At 48.5% G+C, this 22,013-nt stretch overlaps 1 protein-coding gene across 1 annotated transcript in view; it reads right to left on the bottom strand.

Annotated features, from left to right (window-relative positions):
* The window catches only part of CDK7 (cyclin dependent kinase 7), a 158,004-nt gene that overhangs the window by 88,510 nt on the left and 47,481 nt on the right, over positions 1-22,013 (bottom strand). Inside the window, exon 4 of the mRNA XM_063963462.1 lies at positions 14,343-14,410. Within this exon, the coding sequence (XP_063819532.1) occupies positions 14,343-14,410 (68 nt within the window). The remainder of the gene's footprint in view (positions 1-14,342; positions 14,411-22,013) is intronic.

Below are 22,013 nucleotides of genomic sequence, written 5' to 3'. Positions count from 1 at the left end.
TCCTTGTGGAGTGGGCATTTTAAGATTTTTGGCTGTGGCAGGCCTGCCACAGAATGTGCAAGCTGAATTGTACTACAAATCCAACGAGCAATCGTCTGCTTAGAAGCAGGAGCACCCAGTTTGTTGGGTGCATACAGGATAAACAGCGAGTCAGATTTTCTGACTCCAGCCGTCCTGGAAACATATATTTACAGGGCCCTGACCACGTCAAGCAACTTGGAATCCTCCAAGTCCTTAGTAGCCGCAGGTACCACAATAGGTTGCTTCATGTGAAATGCAGAAACCACCTTAGGTAGAAATTGAGGACAAGTCCTCAATTCTGCCCTGTCAGAATGAAATATTAAATAAGGGCTTTTATATGATAAAGCCGCCAATTCTGACACACGCCTGGCTGAAGCCAGGGCTAACCGCATCGTCACCTTCCATGTAAGATATTTTAAGTCCACAGTGGTGAGTGGTTCAAACCAATGTGACTTTAGGAAACTCAACACAACATTGAGATCCCAAGGTGCCACTGGAGGCACAAAAGGAGGCTGTATATGCAGTACCCCTTTTACAAATGTCTGAACTTCAGGCACTGAAGCCAGTTCCTTTTGGAAGAAAATCGACAGGGCCGAAAATTGAACCTTAATGGACCCTAATTTTAGGCCCATAGACAGTCCTGTTTGCAGGAAATGGAGGAAACGACCCAGTTGAAATTTCTCTGTAGGGGCCTTCTTGGCCTCCCACCACGCAACATATTTTCGCCAAATGCGGTGATAATGTTTTGCGGTTACGTCCTTCCTGGCCTTGACCAGGGTAGGGATGACTTCATCTGGAATGCCTTTTTCCTTCAGGATCCGGCGTTCAACCACCAAGCCGTCAAACGCAGCCGCGGTAAGTCTTGGAACAAACAAGGCCCCTGCTGGAGCAGGTCCTTTCTTAGAGGTAGAGGCCACGGTTCGTCCGTGAGCATCTCTTGAAGTTCCGGATACCAAGTTCTTCTTGGCCAATCCGGAGCCACGAGTATCGTTCTTACTCCCCTTTGCCGTATAATTCTCAGTACTTTTGGTATGAGAGGCAGAGGAGGGAACACATACACTGACTGGAACACCCACGGTGTTACCAGAGCGTCCACAGCTATTGCCTGAGGGTCTCTTGACCTGGCGCAATACCTGTCCAGTTTTTTGTTGAGGCGGGACGCCATCATATCCACCTTTGGTTTTTCCCAACGGTTCACAATCATGTGGAAGACTTCTGGATGAAGTCCCCACTCTCCCGGGTGTAGATCGTGTCTGCTGAGGAAGTCTGCTTCCCAGTTGTCCACTCCCGGAATGAACACTGCTGACAGTGCTATCACATGATCTTCCGCCCAGCGAAGAATCCTTGCAGCTTCTGCCATTGCCCCCCTGCTTCCCGTGCCGCCCTGTCTGTTTACGTGGGCGACTGACGTGATGTTGTCCGATTGGATCAATACCGCCTGACCCTGAAGCAGGGGTTTCGCTTGACTTAGGGCATTGTAAATGGCCCTTAGTTCCAGAATGTTTATATGAAGAGATGTCTCCAGGCTTGACCATAAGCCCTGGAAATTCCTTCCCTGTGTGACTGCTCCCCAGCCTCGCAGGCTGGCATCCGTGGCCACCAGGACCCAGTCCCGAATGCCGAATCTGCGGCCCTCTAGAAGATGAGCACTCTGCAACCACCACAGGAGGGATACCCTTGTCCCCGGTGACAGGGTTATCCGCTGAAGCATCTGAAGATGCGACCCGGACCATTTGTCCAGGAGGTTCCACTGGAAAGTCTTGCGTGGAATCTGCCGAATGGGATTGCTTCGTAGGAAGCCACCATTTTTACCCAGAACCCTTGTGCATTGATGCACTGAGACTTGGTTCGGTTTTAGGAGGTTCCTGACTAGCTCGGATAACTCCCTGGCTTTCTCCTCCGGGAGAAACACCTTCTTTCTGGACTGTGTCCAGGATCATCCCTAGGAACAGAAGACAAGTCGTCGGAACCAGCTGCGATTTTGGAATATTGAGAATCCAATCGTGCTGCCGCAACACTACCTGAGATAGTGCTACACCGACTTCCAAGTGTTCCCTGGATCTTACCCTTATCAGGGAATCGTCCAAGTAAGGGATAACTAAAATTTCCTTCCTTCGAAGGGATATCATTTCGGCCATTACCTTGGTAAAGACCCGGGGTGCCGTGGACCATCCCTACGGCAGCGTCCGAACTGATAGTGACAGTTCTGTACCATAACCTGAAATACCCTTGGTGAGAAGGGTAAATTTTGACATGAAGGTAAGCATCCTTGATGTCCCGAGACATCATGTAGTCCCTTTCTTCCAGGTTTGCAATCACTGCTCTGAGTGACTCAATTTTGAATTTGAACCTCTGTATGCAAGTGTTCAAAGATTTTAGATTTTAGATTTTAAAATCGGTCTCACCGAGCCGTCTGGCTTCGGTACCACAATAGTGTGGAATAATACCCCGTTCCCTGTTGCAGGAGGGGTATCTTGATTATCACCTGCTGGGAATACAGCTTGTGAATGGTTTCCAAAACTGCCTCCCTGTCAGCGGGAGACATCGGTAAAACAGACCTTTGGAAACGGCGAGGGGGATACGTCTCGAATTCCAATTTGTACCCCTGAAATATTACCTGAAGGATCCAGGGGTCTACTTGCGAGTGAGCCCACTGCGCACTGAAATTCATTGAGAACGGGACCCCACCGTGCCTGAACTTGTAAAGCCCTAGCGTCATACTGAGGGCTTGGCAGAGGCGGAAAAGAGTTTCTGTTCCTTGGAACTGGCTGATCTCTGCAGCCATTTTCCTCTCCCTCTGTCACGAGCAGAAAAGAGGAACCCTTTTGTCCGCTTGCCAACCAGGACTGCGCCTGATAATACGGCGTCTTATTTTGAGAGGCGACCTGGGGTACATCCCCTTTTTTGTTAAGGCAATACTTCCAAATGCCGTTTGGAATCCGCATCACCTGACCACTTTACTGGTATAATTGGACAACGCACTTATACTTGATGCCAGTCGGCAAATATTCCGCTGTGCATCATGCATATATAGAAATGCATCTTTTAATTGCTATATAGGCAATAATATACTGTCCTTATCTAGGATATCAAATTTCCAGTCAGGGAATCCGACCACGCCAACCCAGCACTGCACATCCAGGCTGAGGCGATTGCTGGTCGCAGTATAACACCAGTATGTGTGTAAATACATTTTAGGATACCCTCCTGCTTTCTATCAGCAGGATCCCTAAGGGCGGCCATCTCCAGAGAGGGTAGAGCCCTTGTTCGTACAAGCGTGTGAGCGCCTTATCCCCCCTAGGGGGTGTTTCCCAACGCACCCTAACCTCTGGCGGGAAAAGGTATACCGCCAATAACTTTTTAGAAATTATCAATGGTTATCGGGGGGAAACCCACGCATCATCACACACCTCATTTTATTTCTCAGATTCAGGAAAACTACAGGAAGTTTTTCCTCACCAAACATAATACCCCTTTTTTTGGTGGTATTTATATTATCAGAAGAGTGTAAACTTTTTCCATTGCCTCAATCATGCAATGTGTGGCCCTATTGGAAATCACGGTTGTCTCTTCACCGTCGACACAGGAGTCAGTATCCGTGTCGGCGTCTGTATCTGAGGTAACGGGCGCTTTAGAGCCCCTGTATGAGACGTCTGGACATGCACAAGCTGAGTAGCCGGCTGTCTCATGTCAACCACTGTCTTTTATACAAAGCTGACACTGTCACGCAATTTCAACAGTACATCCACTCAGGTGTCGACCCCCCAGGGGGTGACAACACTATTACCTACACTCTACTCCGTCTCCTCATCATTTTTCTCCTCATACATGTCGACACAAACGTACCGACACACAGCACACACACAGGGAATGCTCTGATAGAGAACAGGACCCCACTAGCCCTTTGGGGAGACAGAGGGAGAGTTTGCCAGCACACACCAGAGCGCTATATATATATACAGGGATAACCTTATATAAGTGTTTTTCCCTTTATAGCTGCTGTATTGTTTATACTGCGCCTAATTTGTGCCCCCCTCTCTTTTTTAACCCCTTTCTGTAGTGTAGTGACTGCAGGGGAGAGCCAGGGAGCTTCCCTCCAACTGAGCTGTGAGGGAAAATGGCGCCAGTGTGCTGAGGAGATAGGCTCCGCCCCTTTCTCGGCGTCCTTATCATCCGTTTTCTTGTATGTTTTGGCAGGGGTTAAATGCATCCATATAGCCCAGGAGTTATTTGTGATGCATTTATTTTAGCCATAAAAGGTTTTCTATCGATTTATTGCGTCTCAGGGCGCTGCCCCCCCAGCGCCCTGCACCCTCAGTGACCGGAGTGTGAAGTGTGCTGAGAGCAATGGCGCACAGCTGCGGTGCTGTGCGCCTACCTTTATCTGAAGACAGGAAAGTCTTCTGCCGACGATTTTTCCGGACCTCTTCGCTCTTCTGGCTCTGTAAGGGGGCCGGCGGCGCGGCTCCGGTGACCCATCCAGGCTGAACCTGTGATCGTCCCTCTGGAGCTAATGTCCAGTAGCCTAAGAAGCCCAATCCACTCTGCACGCAGGTGAGTTCGCTTCTTCTCCCCTTAGTCCCTCGATGCAGTGAGCCTGTTGCCAGCAGGTCTCACTGAAAATAAACCTAAACTAAAACTTTCACAAAGAGCTCAGGAGAGCCCCTAGTGTGCACCCTTCTCGTCGGGCACAGAAAATCTAACTGAGGCTTGGAGGAGGGTCATAGGGGGAGGAGCCAGTGCACACCAGGTGATCCTAAAGCTTTCTTTAGATGTGCCCTGTCTCCTGCGGAGCCGCTATTCCCCATGGTCCTTACGGAGTTCCCAGCATCCACTAGGACGTCAGAGAAATAAGATTTTAAACCTACCGGTAAAACTATTTCTCCTAGTCCGTAGAGGATGCTGGGGACTCCGTAAGGACCATGGGGTATAGACGGGCTCCGCAGGAGATAGGGCACCTAAAAAGAACTTTAACTATGGGTGTGCACTGGCTCCTCCCTCTATGCCCCTCCTCCAGACCTCAGTTAGAGAACTGTGCCCAGAGGAGATGGACAATACAAGGCAGGATTTAGCAATCCAAGGGCAAGATTCATACCAGCCCACACCAATCATACCATGTAACCTGGAACATACATGACCAGTTAACAGTATGAACAAACGACAGTAACGGTCCAAAACCGATGTCAACTGTAACATAACCCTTATGTAAGCAACAACTATATACAAGTCTTGCAGAGTTTCCGCACTGGGACGGGCACCCAGCATCCTCTACGGACTAGGAGAAATAGATTTACCGGTAGGTTTAAAATCTTATTTTCTCTTACGTCCTAGAGGATGCTGGGGACTCCGTAAGGACCATGGGGTTTATACAAAAGCATCCAATCGGGCGGGAGAGTGCGTATGACTCTGCAACACCGACTGAGCAAACGCAAGGTCCTCATCAGCCAGGGTATCAAACTTGTAGAATTTAGCAAAAGTGTTTGACCCCGACCAAGTCGCCGCTCGGCAAAGTTGTAATGCCGAGACGCCTCGGGCAGCCGCCCAAGAAGAGCCCACCTTCCTAGTGGAATGGGCCTTAACCGAATTTGGTAGCGGCAATCCAGCCGTAGAGTGAGCCTGCTGAATCGTATTACAGATCCAGGGAGCAATAGTCTGCTTCGAAGCAGGAGCGCCAATCTTATTGGCCGCATACAGGACAAACAGAGCCTCTGTTTTCCTAATTCTAGCCGTCCTGGCTACATAAATCTTTAAGGCCCTGACTACGTCCAGGGATCTGGAATCCTCCAGGTCACTTGTAGCCACAGGCACCACAATAGGTTGATTCATATGGAACGAAGAAATCACTTTAGGCAAAAATTGCGGACGTGTCCTCAATTCAGCTCGATCCACATGAAAAATCAAGTAGGGGCTCTTGTGTGACAAAGCCGCCAATTCTGACACTCGCCTTGCTGATGCTAAGGCCAACAACATGACCACCTTCCAGGTAAGAAATTTCAACTCAAGCTTGTTAAGCGGTTCAAACCAGTGTGATTTTAGGAACTGCAACACCACGTTCAGGTCCCATGGTCCCACTGGAGGCACAAAAGGGGGCTGGATGTGCAGCACTCCCTTTATTATTATTACATTTTATTTATAGGGCGCCACAAGTGTTTCGCAGCGCCGTACAAAGGACAGTACAGGGAGACAAAACTTAGCATAACAGTAAATAAATAACAAAAATGGAGTGCAGGTAACAAAGAGCAACACAATTCTCAAAACATAATACAGCTTAGATGTAAGTAGCGAAGGAGTAATCATTGTAATACTTGGGGCTGGCGGCCATAGATAGAGATGAGCCTTTACCAGCAGGAGAGAAAGCAGGTAAACGTCTGGACTTCTGGAAGAGAAGCCAATTCCTTCTGAAAGAAAATCGAGAGGGCCGAAATCTGTACCTTAACCGAGCCTAATTTCAGGCCCATATCCACTCCTGTCTGTAGAAAGTGGAGAAGACGACCCAGATGAAAATCTTCCGTAGGTGCATTCTTGGTCTCATACCAAGATACATACTTTCGCCAGATACGGCGATAATGTTTTATCGTCACCTCCTTCCTAGCCTTTATTAATGTAGGGATGACCTCTTCCGGAATCCCCTTTTTCGCTAGGATTCGGCGTTCAACCGCCATGCCGTCTAACGTAACCGCGGTAAGTCTTGAAATACACAGGGCCCCTGCTGCAACAGGTCTTCCCTCAGAGGAAGAGGCCAGGGATCTCCTGTGAGCATCTCTTGTAGATCCGAGTACCAGGCCCTTCGAGGCCAGTCTGGGACAACGAGTATCGTTCGTACTCTTCTTCGTCTTATGATCCTCAACACTTTTGTGATGAGAGGAAGAGGAGGAAACACGTAGACCGATTTGAACACCCACGGTGTTACCAGAGCGTCCACTGCTATTGCCTGAGGGTCCCGAGACCTGGCGCAGTACCTCCGAAGTTTTTTGTTGAGGCGTGACGCCATCATGTCTATTTGAGGAGTTCCCCAAAGACGTGTTACGTCTGCAAAGACTTCTTGATGAAGTCCCCACTCTCCTGGATGGAGATCGTGTCTGCTGAGGAAGTCTGCTTCCCAGTTGTCCACTCCCGGAATGAAGACAGCTGACAGAGCGCTTACATGATTTTCCGCCCAGCGAAGGATCCTTGTGGCTTCCGCCATCGCGACTCTGCTTTTTGTCCCGCCTTGGCGGCTCACATGAGCCACTGCTGTGACATTGTCTGATTGAATCAGAACTGGTAGGTTTCGAAGAAAACTCTCCGCTTGTCGAAAGCCGTTGTAAATGGCCCTGAGTTCCAATACATTGATGTGTAGACAGGACTCCTGGTCTGACCAAAGACCCTGAAATTTTTTTCCCTGTGTGACCGCTCCCCATCCTCGGAGGCTCGCGTCCGTGGTAACCAGGATCCAATCCTGAATTCCAAACCTGCGACCTTCCAGGAAGTGAGCACTTTGCAACCACCACAGGAGGGACACTCTGGTCCCTGGGGACAGAGTTATTTTCCGATGTAAGTGCAGATGGGACCCGGAGCACTTATCCAGAAGGTCCCATTGAAAAGTCCTTGCATGGAACCTTCCGAAGGGAGTGGCCTCGTAGGCCGCCACCATTTTCCCCAGAACTCGAGTGCATTGGTGAACTGACACCCTTTTCGGTTTTAGCAGGTCTCTGACCATGTTCTGTATGTCTTGGGCTCTCTCTATTGGGAGGAAGACCTTCATTTGTTCCGTATCCAGTATCATACCTAGGAACGGTAGTCGAGTTGTCGGAATCAACTGTGACTTCGGTAGATTTAGAATCCAACCGTGTTGCTGGAGCACTCTCAACGAGAGCGCCACACTGTTCAGCAATTTCTCCCTTGATCTCGTTTTTAGCAGGAGATCGTCCAAGTATGGGATAACTGTGACTCCATGCTTGCGCAGGACCACCATCATTTCCGCCATTATCTTGGTGAAAATCCTCGGGGCCGTGGAGTCCAAACGGCAACGTCTGAAATTGGTAATGACAATCCCGTACAGCGAATCTCAGGTATTCCTGATGGGGGGCATATATGGGGACATGAAGGTACGCATCCTTTATGTCCAGAGACACCATAAACTCCCCCTCCTCCATGTTGGTTATTATCGCTCTGAGAGATTCCATTTTGAATTTGAATCTTCTTATGTACAGGTTTAGGGATTTCAGATTCAAAATAGGTCTGACCGAACCGTCCGGTTTCGGGACCACAAATAGGGTTGAGTAGTAACCTCTTCCCTGCTGGTGCAGGAGAACCTTGATTATCACTTGCTGTATACACAGCGTTTGAATTGCAGCTAACACTACATCCCTTTCCGATGTGGAGCTGGTAGGGCCGATTTGAAAAATCGGCGCGGGGGCACCTCCTCGAATTCCAATTTGTAACCCTGGGAAACTATTTCCAACACCCAGGGATTCAGGTCCGAACTGACTCAGGCCTGACTGAAAAGTCGAAGACGTGCCCCCACCGGTGCGGACTCCCTCAGGGGAGCCCCAGCGTCATGCTGTGGGTTTTGGAGCAGCCGGGGAGGACTTTTGTTCCTGTGCACCTGCCGAAGCAGGTGCTCTCTTGCCTCTGCCCTTACCTCTGGCGAGGAAAGAGGATCCCCGACGTCTTTTGGACTTGTGCGACCGAAAGGACTGCATCTGATAGGGTGTTACTTTCTTTTGCTGTTGGGGAATATATGGTAAAAAATTTGATTTACCTGCTGTAGCTGTGGAAACCAGGTCCGTCAGCCCATCCCCAAACAATACATCACCCTTATAGGGTAGTACTTCCATATGTTTCTTGGAATCCGCATCACCCGTCCATTGGCGAGTCCATAAGGATCTTCTCGCCGAGACAGACATGGCATTGGCCCTAGAAGCTAGCAATCCAATGTCTCTTTGAGCATCCCTCATAAATAAGACTGCGTCTTTAATATGGGCTAGAGTTAGGAATATAGTATCCTTATCCATATTATCAAATTGATCTGTCAGCTCATCTGTCTAAGCTGCAATTGCGCTACACACCCATGCCGACGCAATTGTCGGTCTTAGCACAGCACCAGTATGAGAATAAATACACTTTAAGGTAGTTTCTTGCCTGCGATCTGCAGGGTCCTTAAGGGCTGCTGTGTAAGGAGACGGTAGCGCCACTTTCTTGGACAAGCGCGTCAGGGCCTTGTCCACAGTGGGGGGTGATTCCCAAATCTCCCTGTCCTGCTTAGGGAAAGGGTATGCCATATAAATTCTTTTGGGGATCTGCGGTCTCTTATCCGGAGTCTCCCAAGCTTTTCCAAAGAATTCATTTAATTCATGAGATGTGGGAAAGTTAATAATCTGTTTCTTTTCCTTAAACATGTGTACCCTTGTGTCGGGGACCGAGGGTTCATCCACAATATGCAACCCATCCCTTATTGCCACAATCATACACTGAATGGTTTTTGTCACCCTAGGGTGCAATTTTACTTCGTCATAGTCGACACTGGAATCAGAATCCATGTCGGTAGTAGTGTCTTGTGTTAAGGGACGCTTTTGAGACCCCGACGGGCCCTGTGAGTCAGTCCAATCTGAGGATTGACCCCCTGATGTCCCCCCTAAATCAGCCTTATCAAGCATTTTATGTAAAGATGCCACACTTGCATTCAACATATGCCACATGTCCATCCAATCTGGAGTCGGCACAACCGACGGGGACACACCACTCATTTGCTCCACCTCCTCCTTGGAGAAGCCTTCCGCCTCAGACATGTCGACACACACGTACCGACACCCCACACACACAGGAATTAAACCTATAAGGGGACAAAACCCCAACCAGGTCCTAAGGAGAGACAGAGAAAGAGTATGCCAGCACACACCAGCGCTTAAAAACACTGGAAAAAATATGTCCAGATAGCGCTTTTTTATATATAATATGCCAATTCTCACTCACTGCGTCGCTAATGTGCCCCCCTCCTCTTTTTTCCAGCCTGTGAGTTCAGCAGGGGAGAGACCAGGGAGCCAGCGTTTTCCTCATGCAGCTTCTGTGGAGAAAATGGCGCTGGTTAGTGCTGAGGATCAAGCCCCGCCCACCCGACGGCGGGCTTCGGTCCCAGTGATTTTTCAATAAAATAGCGGGGGATCATAGATTTACTGCCTCCGCAGTCTAATCCAACTGTATTTGTGCCAAAATGTGAGGTTTATTGCTGCCCAGGGCCCTGCACCCTTCAGTGCTGCTCTGTGTGTGTGTGACTCATGAAGATCTGATGTCTTCTGCCTTCTCATACTCACCCGGCTTCTATCTTCGGCATCTGTGAGGAGGACGGCGGCGCGGCTCCGGGACGAACCCCAGGTGAGACCTTTGTTCCGACTCCCTCTGGAGCTAATGGTGTCCAGTAGCCTTAGAAGCAGTGCCCAACTTGACAAGCCAGCTCTGCTTCTCTCTCCTCGGTCCCACGATGCAGGGAGCCTGTTGCCAACAGGACTCCCTGAAAATAAAAAACCTAACAAAGTTCTTTTTCCACAGAAAACTCTGGAGAGCTCTCTGCAGTGCACCCATTCTCCTCTGGGCACAAGATCTAACTGAGGTCTGGAGGAGGGGCATAGAGGGAGGAGCCAGTGCACACCCATAGTCAAAGTTCTTTTTAGGTGACCTATCTCCTGCGGAGCCCGTCTATACCCCATGGTCCTTACGGAGTCCCCAGCATCCTCTAGGACGTAAGAGAAACCCTCTTTTGTTCTGTGTCCAGAATCATGCCTAAGAAAGACAGCCGAGTCGTTGGAACCAACTGTGACTTTGGTAGATTTAGAATCCAGCCATGTTGCTGTAGTACTCTCAGGGAGAGCGACACGCTTTTCTGCAACTGTTCCTTTGATCTCGCTTTTATCGGGAGATCGTCCAAGTACGGGATAATTGTGACCCCTTGCCTGCGCAGGAGCACCATAATTTCCGCCAATACCTTGGTGAACACCCTCGGGGCCGTGGAAAGCCCAAACGGCAACGTCTGAAACTGGTAATGACAGTCCTGTACAGCAAATCTCGGGTATGCCTGATGAGGAGGATATATGGGTACGTGAAGGTATGCATCCTTTATGTCTAGTGACACCATAAAATCCCCCCCTTCCAGGCTGGAGATAACTGCCCTGAGCGATTCCATCTTGAACTTGAACCTTTTTAAGTACAGGTTCAGGGATTTTAAATTTAGAAAGGGTCTGACCGAGCCATACGGTTTCGGGACCACAAATAGGGTTGAATAGTACCCTTTTCCCTGATGTATTAGGGGAACCTTGATAATCACTTGCTGTGAACACAGCTTTTGAATTGCAGCTAAAACTCTCTCGGGGAGAAGCTGCTAAAACCGATTTGAAGTATCGGCGAGGAGGCACGTCTTCGAATTCCAGCTTGTAGCCTTGGGATACTATTTCCATCGCCCAAGGATCCACGTCCGACTGACCCCAGACATGGCTGAAGAGTCGAAGACGTGCCCCCACCGGTGCGGACTCCCTCAGTGGAGCCCCGGTGTCATGCGGTGGATTTAGTAGAAGCCGGGGAGGACTTCTGTTCCTGGGAACTGGCCGTAGCAGGCATTCGATTCCCACTACCCTCACCTCTGGCGAGGAAGGAAGAGCCCCGACCTCTTCTGGACTTATGCGACCGAAAGGACTGCATCTGATACTGTGGTGTTTTCTTTTGCTGTGGGGGAACAAAAGGCAATAAAGTAGATTTACCCATGGTAGCTGTGGAAACCAGGTCCGCGAGACCTTCCCCAAATACAACCTCACCCTTGTAAGGTAAAACTTCCATATGCCTCTGAGTCGGCATCACCCGTCCATTGTCGGGTCCACAGTGCTCGCCTAGCCGAGATCGCCATGGCGTTCGCCCTTGAACCTAGTAGCCCGACGCCTCTCTGAGCGTCTCTCATATATAAGACTGCGTCTTTGATGTGACCTAAGGTCAACAAAATGGTATCCCTCTCTAGGGTATCTATCACGCTACAAACCCAAGCCGATGCTATTGCCGGTCTGAGCAAAGCACCCGTATGTGTATTGGAGACGGTAGCGCCACCTTCTTGGATAAGCGCGTTAAAGCCTTGTCCACCCTGGGCGAGGATTCCCACCGTACCCTGTCCTGTGCAGGGAAAGGATACGCCATAAGAATTCTTTTGGGAATCTGCAGTCCTTTGTCTGGAGTTTCCCAAGCTTTTTTTTCAAATAATGCGTTCAGCTCATGAGATGGGGGATATGTTACCTCAGGTTTCTTCTTCTGAAACATGTGTACCCTCGTGTCAGGGACAGAGGGGTTATCTGTGATATGCAAAACATCTTTTATTGCAATAATCATATAATGAATACTTTGAGCCACCCTTGGGTGTAACCTTGCATCATCGTAGTCGACACTGGAGTCAGAATCCGTGTCGGTATCAGTGTCTGCTATTTGGGATAGGGGACGTTTTTGAGACCCTGAAGGGCCCTGTGACACAGTTAAAGCCATGGATTGACTCCCTGCTTTTTCCCTGGACTCTGCTTTGTCCAATCTTTATATGTAATAAAATCACATTTGCATTGAAAACATTCCACATGTCCAACCAATCAGGTGTCAGCGTTGCCGACGGAGACACCACAATCATCTGCTCCACCTCCTCCTTAGATGAGCCTTCCGCTTCAGACATGCCGACACCCCCACACACTCAGGGATATATCTATATGGAGACAGTTCCCCCAATAAGGCCCTTTGGAGAGACAGAGAGAGAGTATGCCAACACACACCCAGCGCCACCGGACTGGAATAAAATCCCAGTAGTACAGCGCTTTTACTGTAATATAAGTGTATATATATATATATATATATATATATATATATATATATATATATATATATACATATACACACACATATACACACACACACACACACTTCACTGCGCTAATTACATGTGCCCCCCCCCTCTTTTATGCCCTCTGTAACCGTGTACAGCAGGGGAGAGTCTGGTTAGCCAGCTTCTGCAATGTGCTGTGGAGAAAATGGCGCTGGTTAGTGCTGGAAGGATCAAGCCCCGCCCCCTCACCGGCGGGCTTCGGTCCCGCTCAAATTATTTATACTGGCGGGGGTTTATTAATATACCTCTGCAGTATTTATTTTGTATGCCAGTGTCCCTTGAGGTTAATAATGCTGCCAAGGGCAGTCTTCTTTCTTCTCATACTCTCTTCCCAAGTCTTCTTTCTTCTCATACTCACCCGGCTTCTATCTTCAGGCTCTGTGAGGACGGCGGGGCGCGGCTCCGGGACGAACGGCGAGGGTGAGACCTGCGTTCCGATTCCCTCTGGAGCTAATGGTGTCCAGTAGCCTAAGAAGCAGAGCCTATCATTTAAGTAGGTCTGCTTCTCTCCCCTCAGTCCTATGATGCAGGGAGCCTGTTGCCAGCAGTGCTCCCTGAAAATAAAAAACCTAACAAAAGTCTTTTTCAGAGAAACTCAGGAGAGCTCCCCTGCAGTGCATCCAGTCGCCTCTGGGCACAGGATCTAACTGAGGTCTGGAGGAAAGGCATAGAGGGACGAGCCAGTGCACACCCATTCTATCCTAAAGTCTTTAGAGTGCCCATGTCTACTGCGGAGCCCGTCTATACCCCATGGTCCTTACGGAGTCCCCAGCATCCTCTAGGACGTAAGAGAAACTATGATTTTATGACTGCAGCTTCTGACTGGTTCTTCCTTGAGCTCATCTCTTCCAACCATTCATCCTTCTGCAGTGTTACACAGTTACCGTTTTCAGCCACGGCTGACAGATGGACCAAGGAGCGCCAGAAAAACCGGTAGCATGAAACAGCCCCCAGGGCGGGAAGGACCGTATTAGTAATGTAAGAACACAGCTGCAAAAGATGTTATCTGTAATAGTACACAGGCCTTAAGGGGGGTACTCACAGAGCGATATTCTAAGCAATCTGACTAGATTGCTTAGAATTTAAGCATTATTGCTCCGTGTGTACCCCCTAGCCAATCTAGCGGGTCGCTCACTTCACCCGCTGGGTGAAATGAGCGGCCCCCCCGTCTCCCCCCGCACGCTCAGCACACATCGCGCTGTGCTGAGCGGCGGGAGAGATGTGTGCTGAGCGGTTCGCTCAGCACACATCTCTCCCACATCGGCCCGTCTATATGGGCCTTTAGCTTGCAGCGTTTAAATGTACTTGTATTTTGGCCAATTAGCTCAAATATTTAATTATGAACTACTCTACTTGTACTTTAATAGCAAAACATAACAAAATAATGATATACATTGTGCAAACAACTTTGTGCACTGGCACAGATAACACGCATCATACTTACACCTATGATATTTGGATGACTTAACTCTTGTAGAAGCTTGATTTCTCTTAATGCTGTTCTGTTAATACCTGTGAATCAGATATCATAAATGTCATTAATGAGTATTGAACACACACAGAAGAGGCATAACCTATGCAGACAGAAAATAAGCAAAAATGATCCTTTATTTGTAACAAAGGCTTAGAAGATTACAGGCAATCACATTATAGTCCAAAATTCAATAGGACACTTTCAGAAAGCCTCTTTCCTGTAGAACAGATAGTAAGATATGGGTCATGTATGGGAGGGGATCTGGTCTTTAAGTGGACAGTAAGTAGGTCGACCACTATTGGTCGACAGTAAGTAGGTCGACATGGTTTCTAGGTCGACAGGGACTCTAAGTCGACATGACAAAAGGTCAACATGAGTTTTTCTAAAAAAAAAATATATTTTTTGAACTTTTTCATAGTTTATGATCCACGTGGATTACAATTGGGAACAGTAACCTATGCCGAGCTCAGCGGTAGATGAGCGAGACACCTTGCCCGAAGCATGGCGAGCGAAGCAAGCCATGCGAGGGGACACGGTGCACTAATTGGGGTTCCCGGTCACTCTACGAAGAAAACACCAAAAAAAGTAAAAGAACTCATGTCGACCTAGAGTCCCTGTCGACCTATTTACTGACGACCAATAGTGGTCAACATAGACACTGTCGACCTAAGTCTAATCTACCTAACATACTACACCCATACGGGAGATACTTAATTCAACTAACAGTAAAACATTTTTCCAATCTTAATTTGGCCACTAGAGGGCACCGCTGTTGTCAACCTTTAATAAGCCACTGTACATCAGGCTACATGGCACTTCCTACTAACATGGGAGTTATAGTGGTCATTTTATTGTGTGAAAACAAATTCAAGTAATGTAATACGAGTGGTTCAATAAAGCAGAGTCATGCACAGGGTCTCTACAAGGTCACATTCCCCCTCCTCTCCCTGACATGCCCTTCTCCCTGCTATATTAGCCACTGACAAGTTCTGGAGCAATGCAGGGATAAGTGTGGAATATGGGTGCATGGAGGTGAGCAGAGCTGGGACACAGGGTAGAGGGTATACTATTGTATACAGGTACCTGCTGGGATACTGCAGGAGGAGGCCGATACAAGATGAAGACACTGGATGCAGTAGTCACTGGCAGAGAATGGGGAGAGTGACCTTAGGTCAGTGGCTACTATACAGTAATAACAGACTGGCGTCTCTGAGATCATACAGCCAGGAGAGGTCAGCCCATATGAAATGGTTGTAGGCACTGAATGCCCGTTCAGCCCACGACATGACTTCTCTGTACCAAATAACTCTTCTCTTGTACTGAACACTTGCCAAGAAAAAAAAATTAAAAAACATTTCAACAAAGCTCAATGTCAAAATGAATGACAAACAGTAACATATTGCATTCAAAGCTTTCCAAGTAAGAAGAGAAACATGTTCTGTAACCAGCGCATAGAAAGGAAGATAAACGGTATGTGGTGCTGGCTGTGTTTGTCTGATGGTCACACAGAGATTGAGGTCAGGGACCAGAACATTCCCAGACTTCTCCTAAGCAGCCACATAAACCACTCAGCAGGAGCTAGGAGAGAGGTGATCAGATCATCTGTGTGTAAATATAATACATCAAAAATGTTTTTTTCACTGGAGACAGGAGAAAGAACAAAACAAAGATGGGGAGGACGGGGGACAATTTGCTTTGTATGTACTGTAAGTAGTGACCGCCAGCTACAGTTGTGTAGAAATCCTTCAGTAAAAAGTTACAATAATGGCTCTACCCATCTGTCCTTTATTAAGACTTTGCCTTGTAAATCGCCCTGCGGCTTTGCCTTTCTGTGCCTCTCCAATCTTTCAGAACTCATATACTATGCACAAAATGGAAAGCTGCTCAATCAGATGTAATGTCACTCAGGTGCTAAAAGGGAGGGGTAATTCTGTGTAGGAAAAAACAATGTGTTCCCTAATGCACACCGAGTGAAAAATATTACTACATAATAGTCAGATAATACGGAGATCTTAGTTGCGTACATCTGCAGATATAGGGTTAAGCCCCCAGGCCGATCGACAAGGCTTCTCCGTCACTGGGGGTCCCTAATACTAGGTATGGGTCCGGGGTGCAGGACCCCATAACGTCGGCACAGGTCGGCTACCCCAGGTCAGCACACAGGTGAGAGTTAATAAGGGTTAATAAGAAGCACAGAAGTGCTATGTAAGTGGTGTGATTAAAATAATACAAAAATATATACAAAGTGATAGGGAAAATCATAAGTGTTAATAAAGTGTTAGGGTGTGCCGACCTGAAGCAGCCCAGCCATACCGACACAGGGGCCACCGCACCCCACACCCACCCCATAAATAATTACAAATATGTCTGGGTTAAATTCCCAGTGTAAGGCCACATGGTAATGGCTCCTACAGCATCTGAGAGCCAGCTTACCTGGAGATACCCCTAGCTTCTCCTATGGCACTCTGGAGTCAGCAATCCCTCCTAATGCTGATTTTCCCTATCACTTTGTATATATTTTTGTATTATTTTAATCACACCACTTACATAGCACTTCTGTGCTTCTTATTAACCCTTATTAATTCTCACCTGTGTGCTGACCTGGGGTAGCCGACCTGTGCCGACGTTATGGGGTCCTGCACCCCGGACCCATACCTAGTATTAGGGACCCCCAGTGACGGAGAAGCCTTGTCGATCGGCCTGGGGGCTTAACCCTATATCTGCAGATATACGCAACTAAGATCTCCGTATTATCTGACATTGTTTTTTCCTACACAGAACTCATATACACAATTTTTTTTTATCGTCATTGCACCTGAATATAAACACAGCTTGGCATTGAACACCAGTGTATCCAGAGACCTGCTGTATCCATATGCAGTGATAATAAACTGTGTTTAATGAAACAGGATGCATTCAGCATCCGAACCCGATGAAACGAGCACGACGGAAAAGCACTAAGGGAAACACCAATTAAAGAAGTTTCAAAATAGGATACCCTTACATAATTAGCAAGCAAAACAAAGACGGGTGTGGTTCATTAGGTCGACCACGTTTGTTCGACATGGTCATTAGGTCGAAAATAGGATTTTAATACCTACCGGTAAATCCTTTTCTCCTAGTCCGTAGAGGATGCTGGGAACTCCAAAAGGACCATGGGGTATAGATGGGATCCGCAGGAGCTTGGGCACACTCAAGACTTTTACTGGGTGTGAACTGGCTCCTCCTATGCCCCTCCCCCAGACCTCAGTTATAGGAACTGTGCCCAGGAGAGACGGACATTTCGAGGAAAGGATTTTTGTTAAACTAAGGTCGAGAAACATACCAGCCCACACTACAAACATACCGTACAACCGGAGTAGCAGGAAACCAGATAACAGTATGAACTAACAACAGCAACAAGCTGAATATAACTGATACACAATCCACGTGTAACCAAAAATAACCAGTATCAATACAACTGCAAGGAACTGTCCGCACTGGGATGGGCCCAGCATCCTCTACGGACTAGGAAAAAAGGATTTACCGGTAGGTATTAAAATCCTATTTTCTCTTACGTCCTAGAGGATGCTGGGGACTCCAAAAGGACCATGGGGTCTATACCAAAGCTCCAGACCGGGCGGGAAAGTGCGGACAACTCTGCAGCACCGATTGAGCAAACATGAGGTCCTCATCAGCCAGGGTATCAAACTTGTAGAACTTAGCAAAAGTGTTTGAACCCGACCACGTAGCTGCTCGGCAAAGTTGAAGTGCCGAGACCCCTCGGGCAGCCGCCCAAAATGAGCCCACCTTCCTGGTAGAATGGGCCTTTACTGAGCTTGCTGAATCGTATTACAAATCCAGCATGCAATAGTTTGCTTAGAAGCAGGATTTCCAATCTTGTTGGAAGCATACAGGACAAACAGAGCCTCTGTCTTCCTAGTAAGAGCCGTTCTAGCGACATAAATTGTCAAAGCTCTTACAAACGTCAAGAGATTTTGGGACCGCTACAGCATCTGTAGCCACAGGCACCACAATAGGTTGGTTTATGTGAAACGAAGAAACCACCTTCGGCAGAAATTGTTGACGAGTCCTCAATTCCGCTCTATCCGAATGAAAGATCAAATATGGGCTCTTGTGAGACAAAGCCGCCAACTCGGACACTCGTCTGGCAGACGCCAGAGCCAAAAGCATAACCACTTTCCAAGTGAGAAACTTTAACTCAACCTTACGCAAAGGTTCAAACCAGTGAGACATAAGAAAATTTAACACCACTTCAAGATCCCACGGCGCCACAGGTGGCACAAATGGAGGATGGATATGCAGCACTCCCTTCACGAAAGTCTGAACCTCAGGAAGTACGGCCAATTCTTTTTGAAAGAAAATAGATAAAGCCGAAATCTGCACTTTCATGGAACCCAATTTCTGGCCTGCATCGACGCCTGCCTGCAAAAAATGGAGAAAACTACCCAAGTGAAACTCCTCCGCAGGAGCTGCTTTGGTTTCACACCACGACACATACTTTCTCCAAATACGGTGATAATGTTTCGCCGTCACCTCTTTCCTAGCTTTAAGGAGAGTGGGGATGACCTCCCCGGGAATACCTTTCTGAGCTAAGATTAGGCGCTCAACTTCCACGCCGTCAAACACAGCCGCGGTAAGTCCGGAAACACGCAGGGCCCCTGCAGTAACAGATCCTGAAGATCCGGATACCAGGCCCTCCGTGGCCAATCTGGAACGACGAGTATTGCCTGAACCCTTGTTCGTCGTACGATCCTCGGCACCTTTGGAATGAGAGGAAGCGGAGGGAACACATACACAGATTGAAACACCCACGGAGTTACCAGGGCGTCCACTGCACTGGCTTTGGGTTCCCTTGACCTGGAACAATACGTCGGAAGCTTCTTGTTGAGGCGAGACGCCATCATGTCTATCAGAGGAATTCCCCAACGCCTTGTCACTTCTGCAAAAACCTCTTGATGAAGAGCCCACTCTCCCGGATGGAGATCGTGTCTGCTGAGGAAGTCTGCTTCCCAGTTGCCCACGCCCGGGAGGAAGACTGCTGACAGCGCGCTCACGTGCTGTTCCGCCCAATGAAGAATTCTTTTGGCCTCCGCCATAGCCGCCCTGCTCCTTGTTCCGCCTTGGCGGTTTACGTACGCCACCGCTGTTATGTTGTCCGACTGGATCAGGACAGGGAGACCCTGAAGAAGGCTCTTTGCTTGCAGCAGGCCGTTGTAAATGGCTCTTAACTCGAGAACATTTATGTGGAGACACTATTCCTGGCTTGACCATTTTCCCTGGAAATTTCTTCCTTGCGTGACTGCGCCCCAGCCTCGGAGACTTGCATCTGTTGTCAGCAGAACCCAGTCCTGGATTCCGAATCGGCGTCCCTCTAGAACAGTGTTTTTCAACCACTGTGCCGTGGCACACTAGTGTGCCCTGAGCAGTCTCCAGGTGTGCCGCCATAGAAGCACAGCCAGGCCCGTCAGTGTTTTGCCGCAACTGAGGTCCTGGAACGCTCAATACTGGTGGAGTTAGTGGTTGCAGAGCCAGTTCTAATTTTGGGCCCGGGCAGTGTTGGGCTCTTCTGGCTTTCTCAGATGTGGCTCAGGCGTGACCTATGGAGAAGCTGCGCCATGACATCCTAGGACACGCAACTGCACCATGCATCACCATTATATTTGAGTGTGCCTTGGCAATATTTAAATCTTGTTCAGTGTGCCGCGAGTTGTAAAAGGTTGAAAATCTCTGCTCTAGAAGGTGAGAGCCTTGCAGCCACCACATGAGAGAAATCCTGGCCCTGGAAGATGGACTTATTTTCCCGTGCATGTGCAGGTGAGACCCGGACCATTTGTTCAGAAGATCCCACTGAAACACCCGGGCATGAAACCTGCCAAACGGAATGGCTTCGTAAGCCGCAACCATCTACCCTAGAACCCGAGTGCATTGATGAATCGACACACTTGTCGGCCTCAGAAGCTCCCTGACCATAGTCTGGATTTACAGAGCTTTGTCCTCCAGAAGAAACACTCTCTGTAGCTCCGTGTCTAGGATCATGCCCAGGAAGGGCAGCCGAGTGGCCGGGATCAACTGAGACTTTGGCAAATTTAGAATCCAACTGTGATGTCGCAGAACAGACAGGGAGAGATCCACATTTCTTAACAACTGTTCCTTGGACCTCGCCTTTATCAGGAGATCGTCCAAGTACGGGATTGCTTGCTTGCGAAGGAGAACCATCATTTCTGCCATATCCTTGGTGAAAACCCTCGAGGCCGTGGAAAGCCCAAACGGCAACGTCTGAAATTGGTAATGACAATCCTGCACCGCAAATCTCAGGAAGGCCTGATGCGGAGGATATATCGGGACGTGTAAGTAGGCATACTTTATGTCGACTGACGCCATAAAATCCCCCCCTTCTAGGCTGGAGATCACAGCACGAATAGATTCCATCTTGAACTTGAAAGTTTTCAAGTATGGATTGAGGGATTTTAGGTTCAGAATCGGTCTGCAAAGAGGCTCGAATAGAACCCTTCCCCCCGTTGGGACGGGGGAACGGGGCCAATGACCCTCTGTTGACACAACTTTTGTATCGCAGCATTTACCACTTCATTTTCTGGAAGAGAAACTGGCAAGGCCGATGTGAAAAAGAGGTGGGGGGGGGCATCTCCTGAAACTCCAGCTTGTACCCTTGGGACACTATGTCTAAGACCCAAGGATCCAGGGCTGATTGAAACCAGACCTGACTGAAGATTCGGAGACGGCCCCCCACCGACACGGACTCCCGCAGGGGAGCCCCAGCGTCATGCGGTGGACTTGGTAGAGGCGGGGGAGGACTTTTGGTCCTGGGTGCCTGACACTGCAGGCGACTTCTTTCCCCTTCCTCTACCCTTTGAAGCGAGGAAGAACAAGCCCTTACCTCGTTTGTATTCATTAGGCCGAAAGGACTGCATCTGCTGATGCGGCCCCTTTTTCTGTTGAGTGGGAACATAAGGAAGAAAAGATGACTTACACGCAGTAGCGGTAGACACCAGGTTAGCAAGGCCGTCACCAAACAAGACACTACCTTTGAAAGGGAGAGCTTCCATATTTTTCTTGGAGTCAGCATCAGCATTCCATTGATGGATCCACAGCGCCCTCCTGGCCGAGACCACCATGGCATTGGCTCTTGATCCCAAGAGGCCAACATCTCTCGCCGCATCCTTTAGGTAATCTGCAGCGTCCTTGATATAACCAAGAGTCAAAAGAATATTATCCTTATCAAGGGTATCCATATCAGAAGCTAAATTATCAGCCCATTTAGCAATAGCACTACCCACCAATACCGACGCCACAGCAGGTCTGAGCAATGCACCAGTATTAACGAAAATGGCCTTCAAAGACGTCTCCAGCTTGCGATCCGCCGGATCCCTGAGAGCAGCCGTGACAGGGGACGGAAGCGCCACCTTCTTGGACAAACGGGATAGAGCCTTGTCGACATTTGGAGACGACTCCCATTTTTCCCTGTCATCAGAGGGGAAAGGATACGCCATAAAAATTCTCTTGGGAATCTGCCACCTCTAGTCCGGCGACTCCCAAGCTTTTTCACAAAGAGCATTTATTTCATGGGAGGGGGGAAACTTTACCTCAGGTTTTTTCCCCTTAAATAGGCAAATCCTTGTG

Source organism: Pseudophryne corroboree, chromosome 1 (genome assembly GCF_028390025.1).
Source record: "Pseudophryne corroboree isolate aPseCor3 chromosome 1, aPseCor3.hap2, whole genome shotgun sequence".
Classification (NCBI taxonomy): domain Eukaryota; kingdom Metazoa; phylum Chordata; class Amphibia; order Anura; family Myobatrachidae; genus Pseudophryne; species Pseudophryne corroboree.
This window is presented reverse-complemented; position numbering and strand designations above follow the sequence as displayed.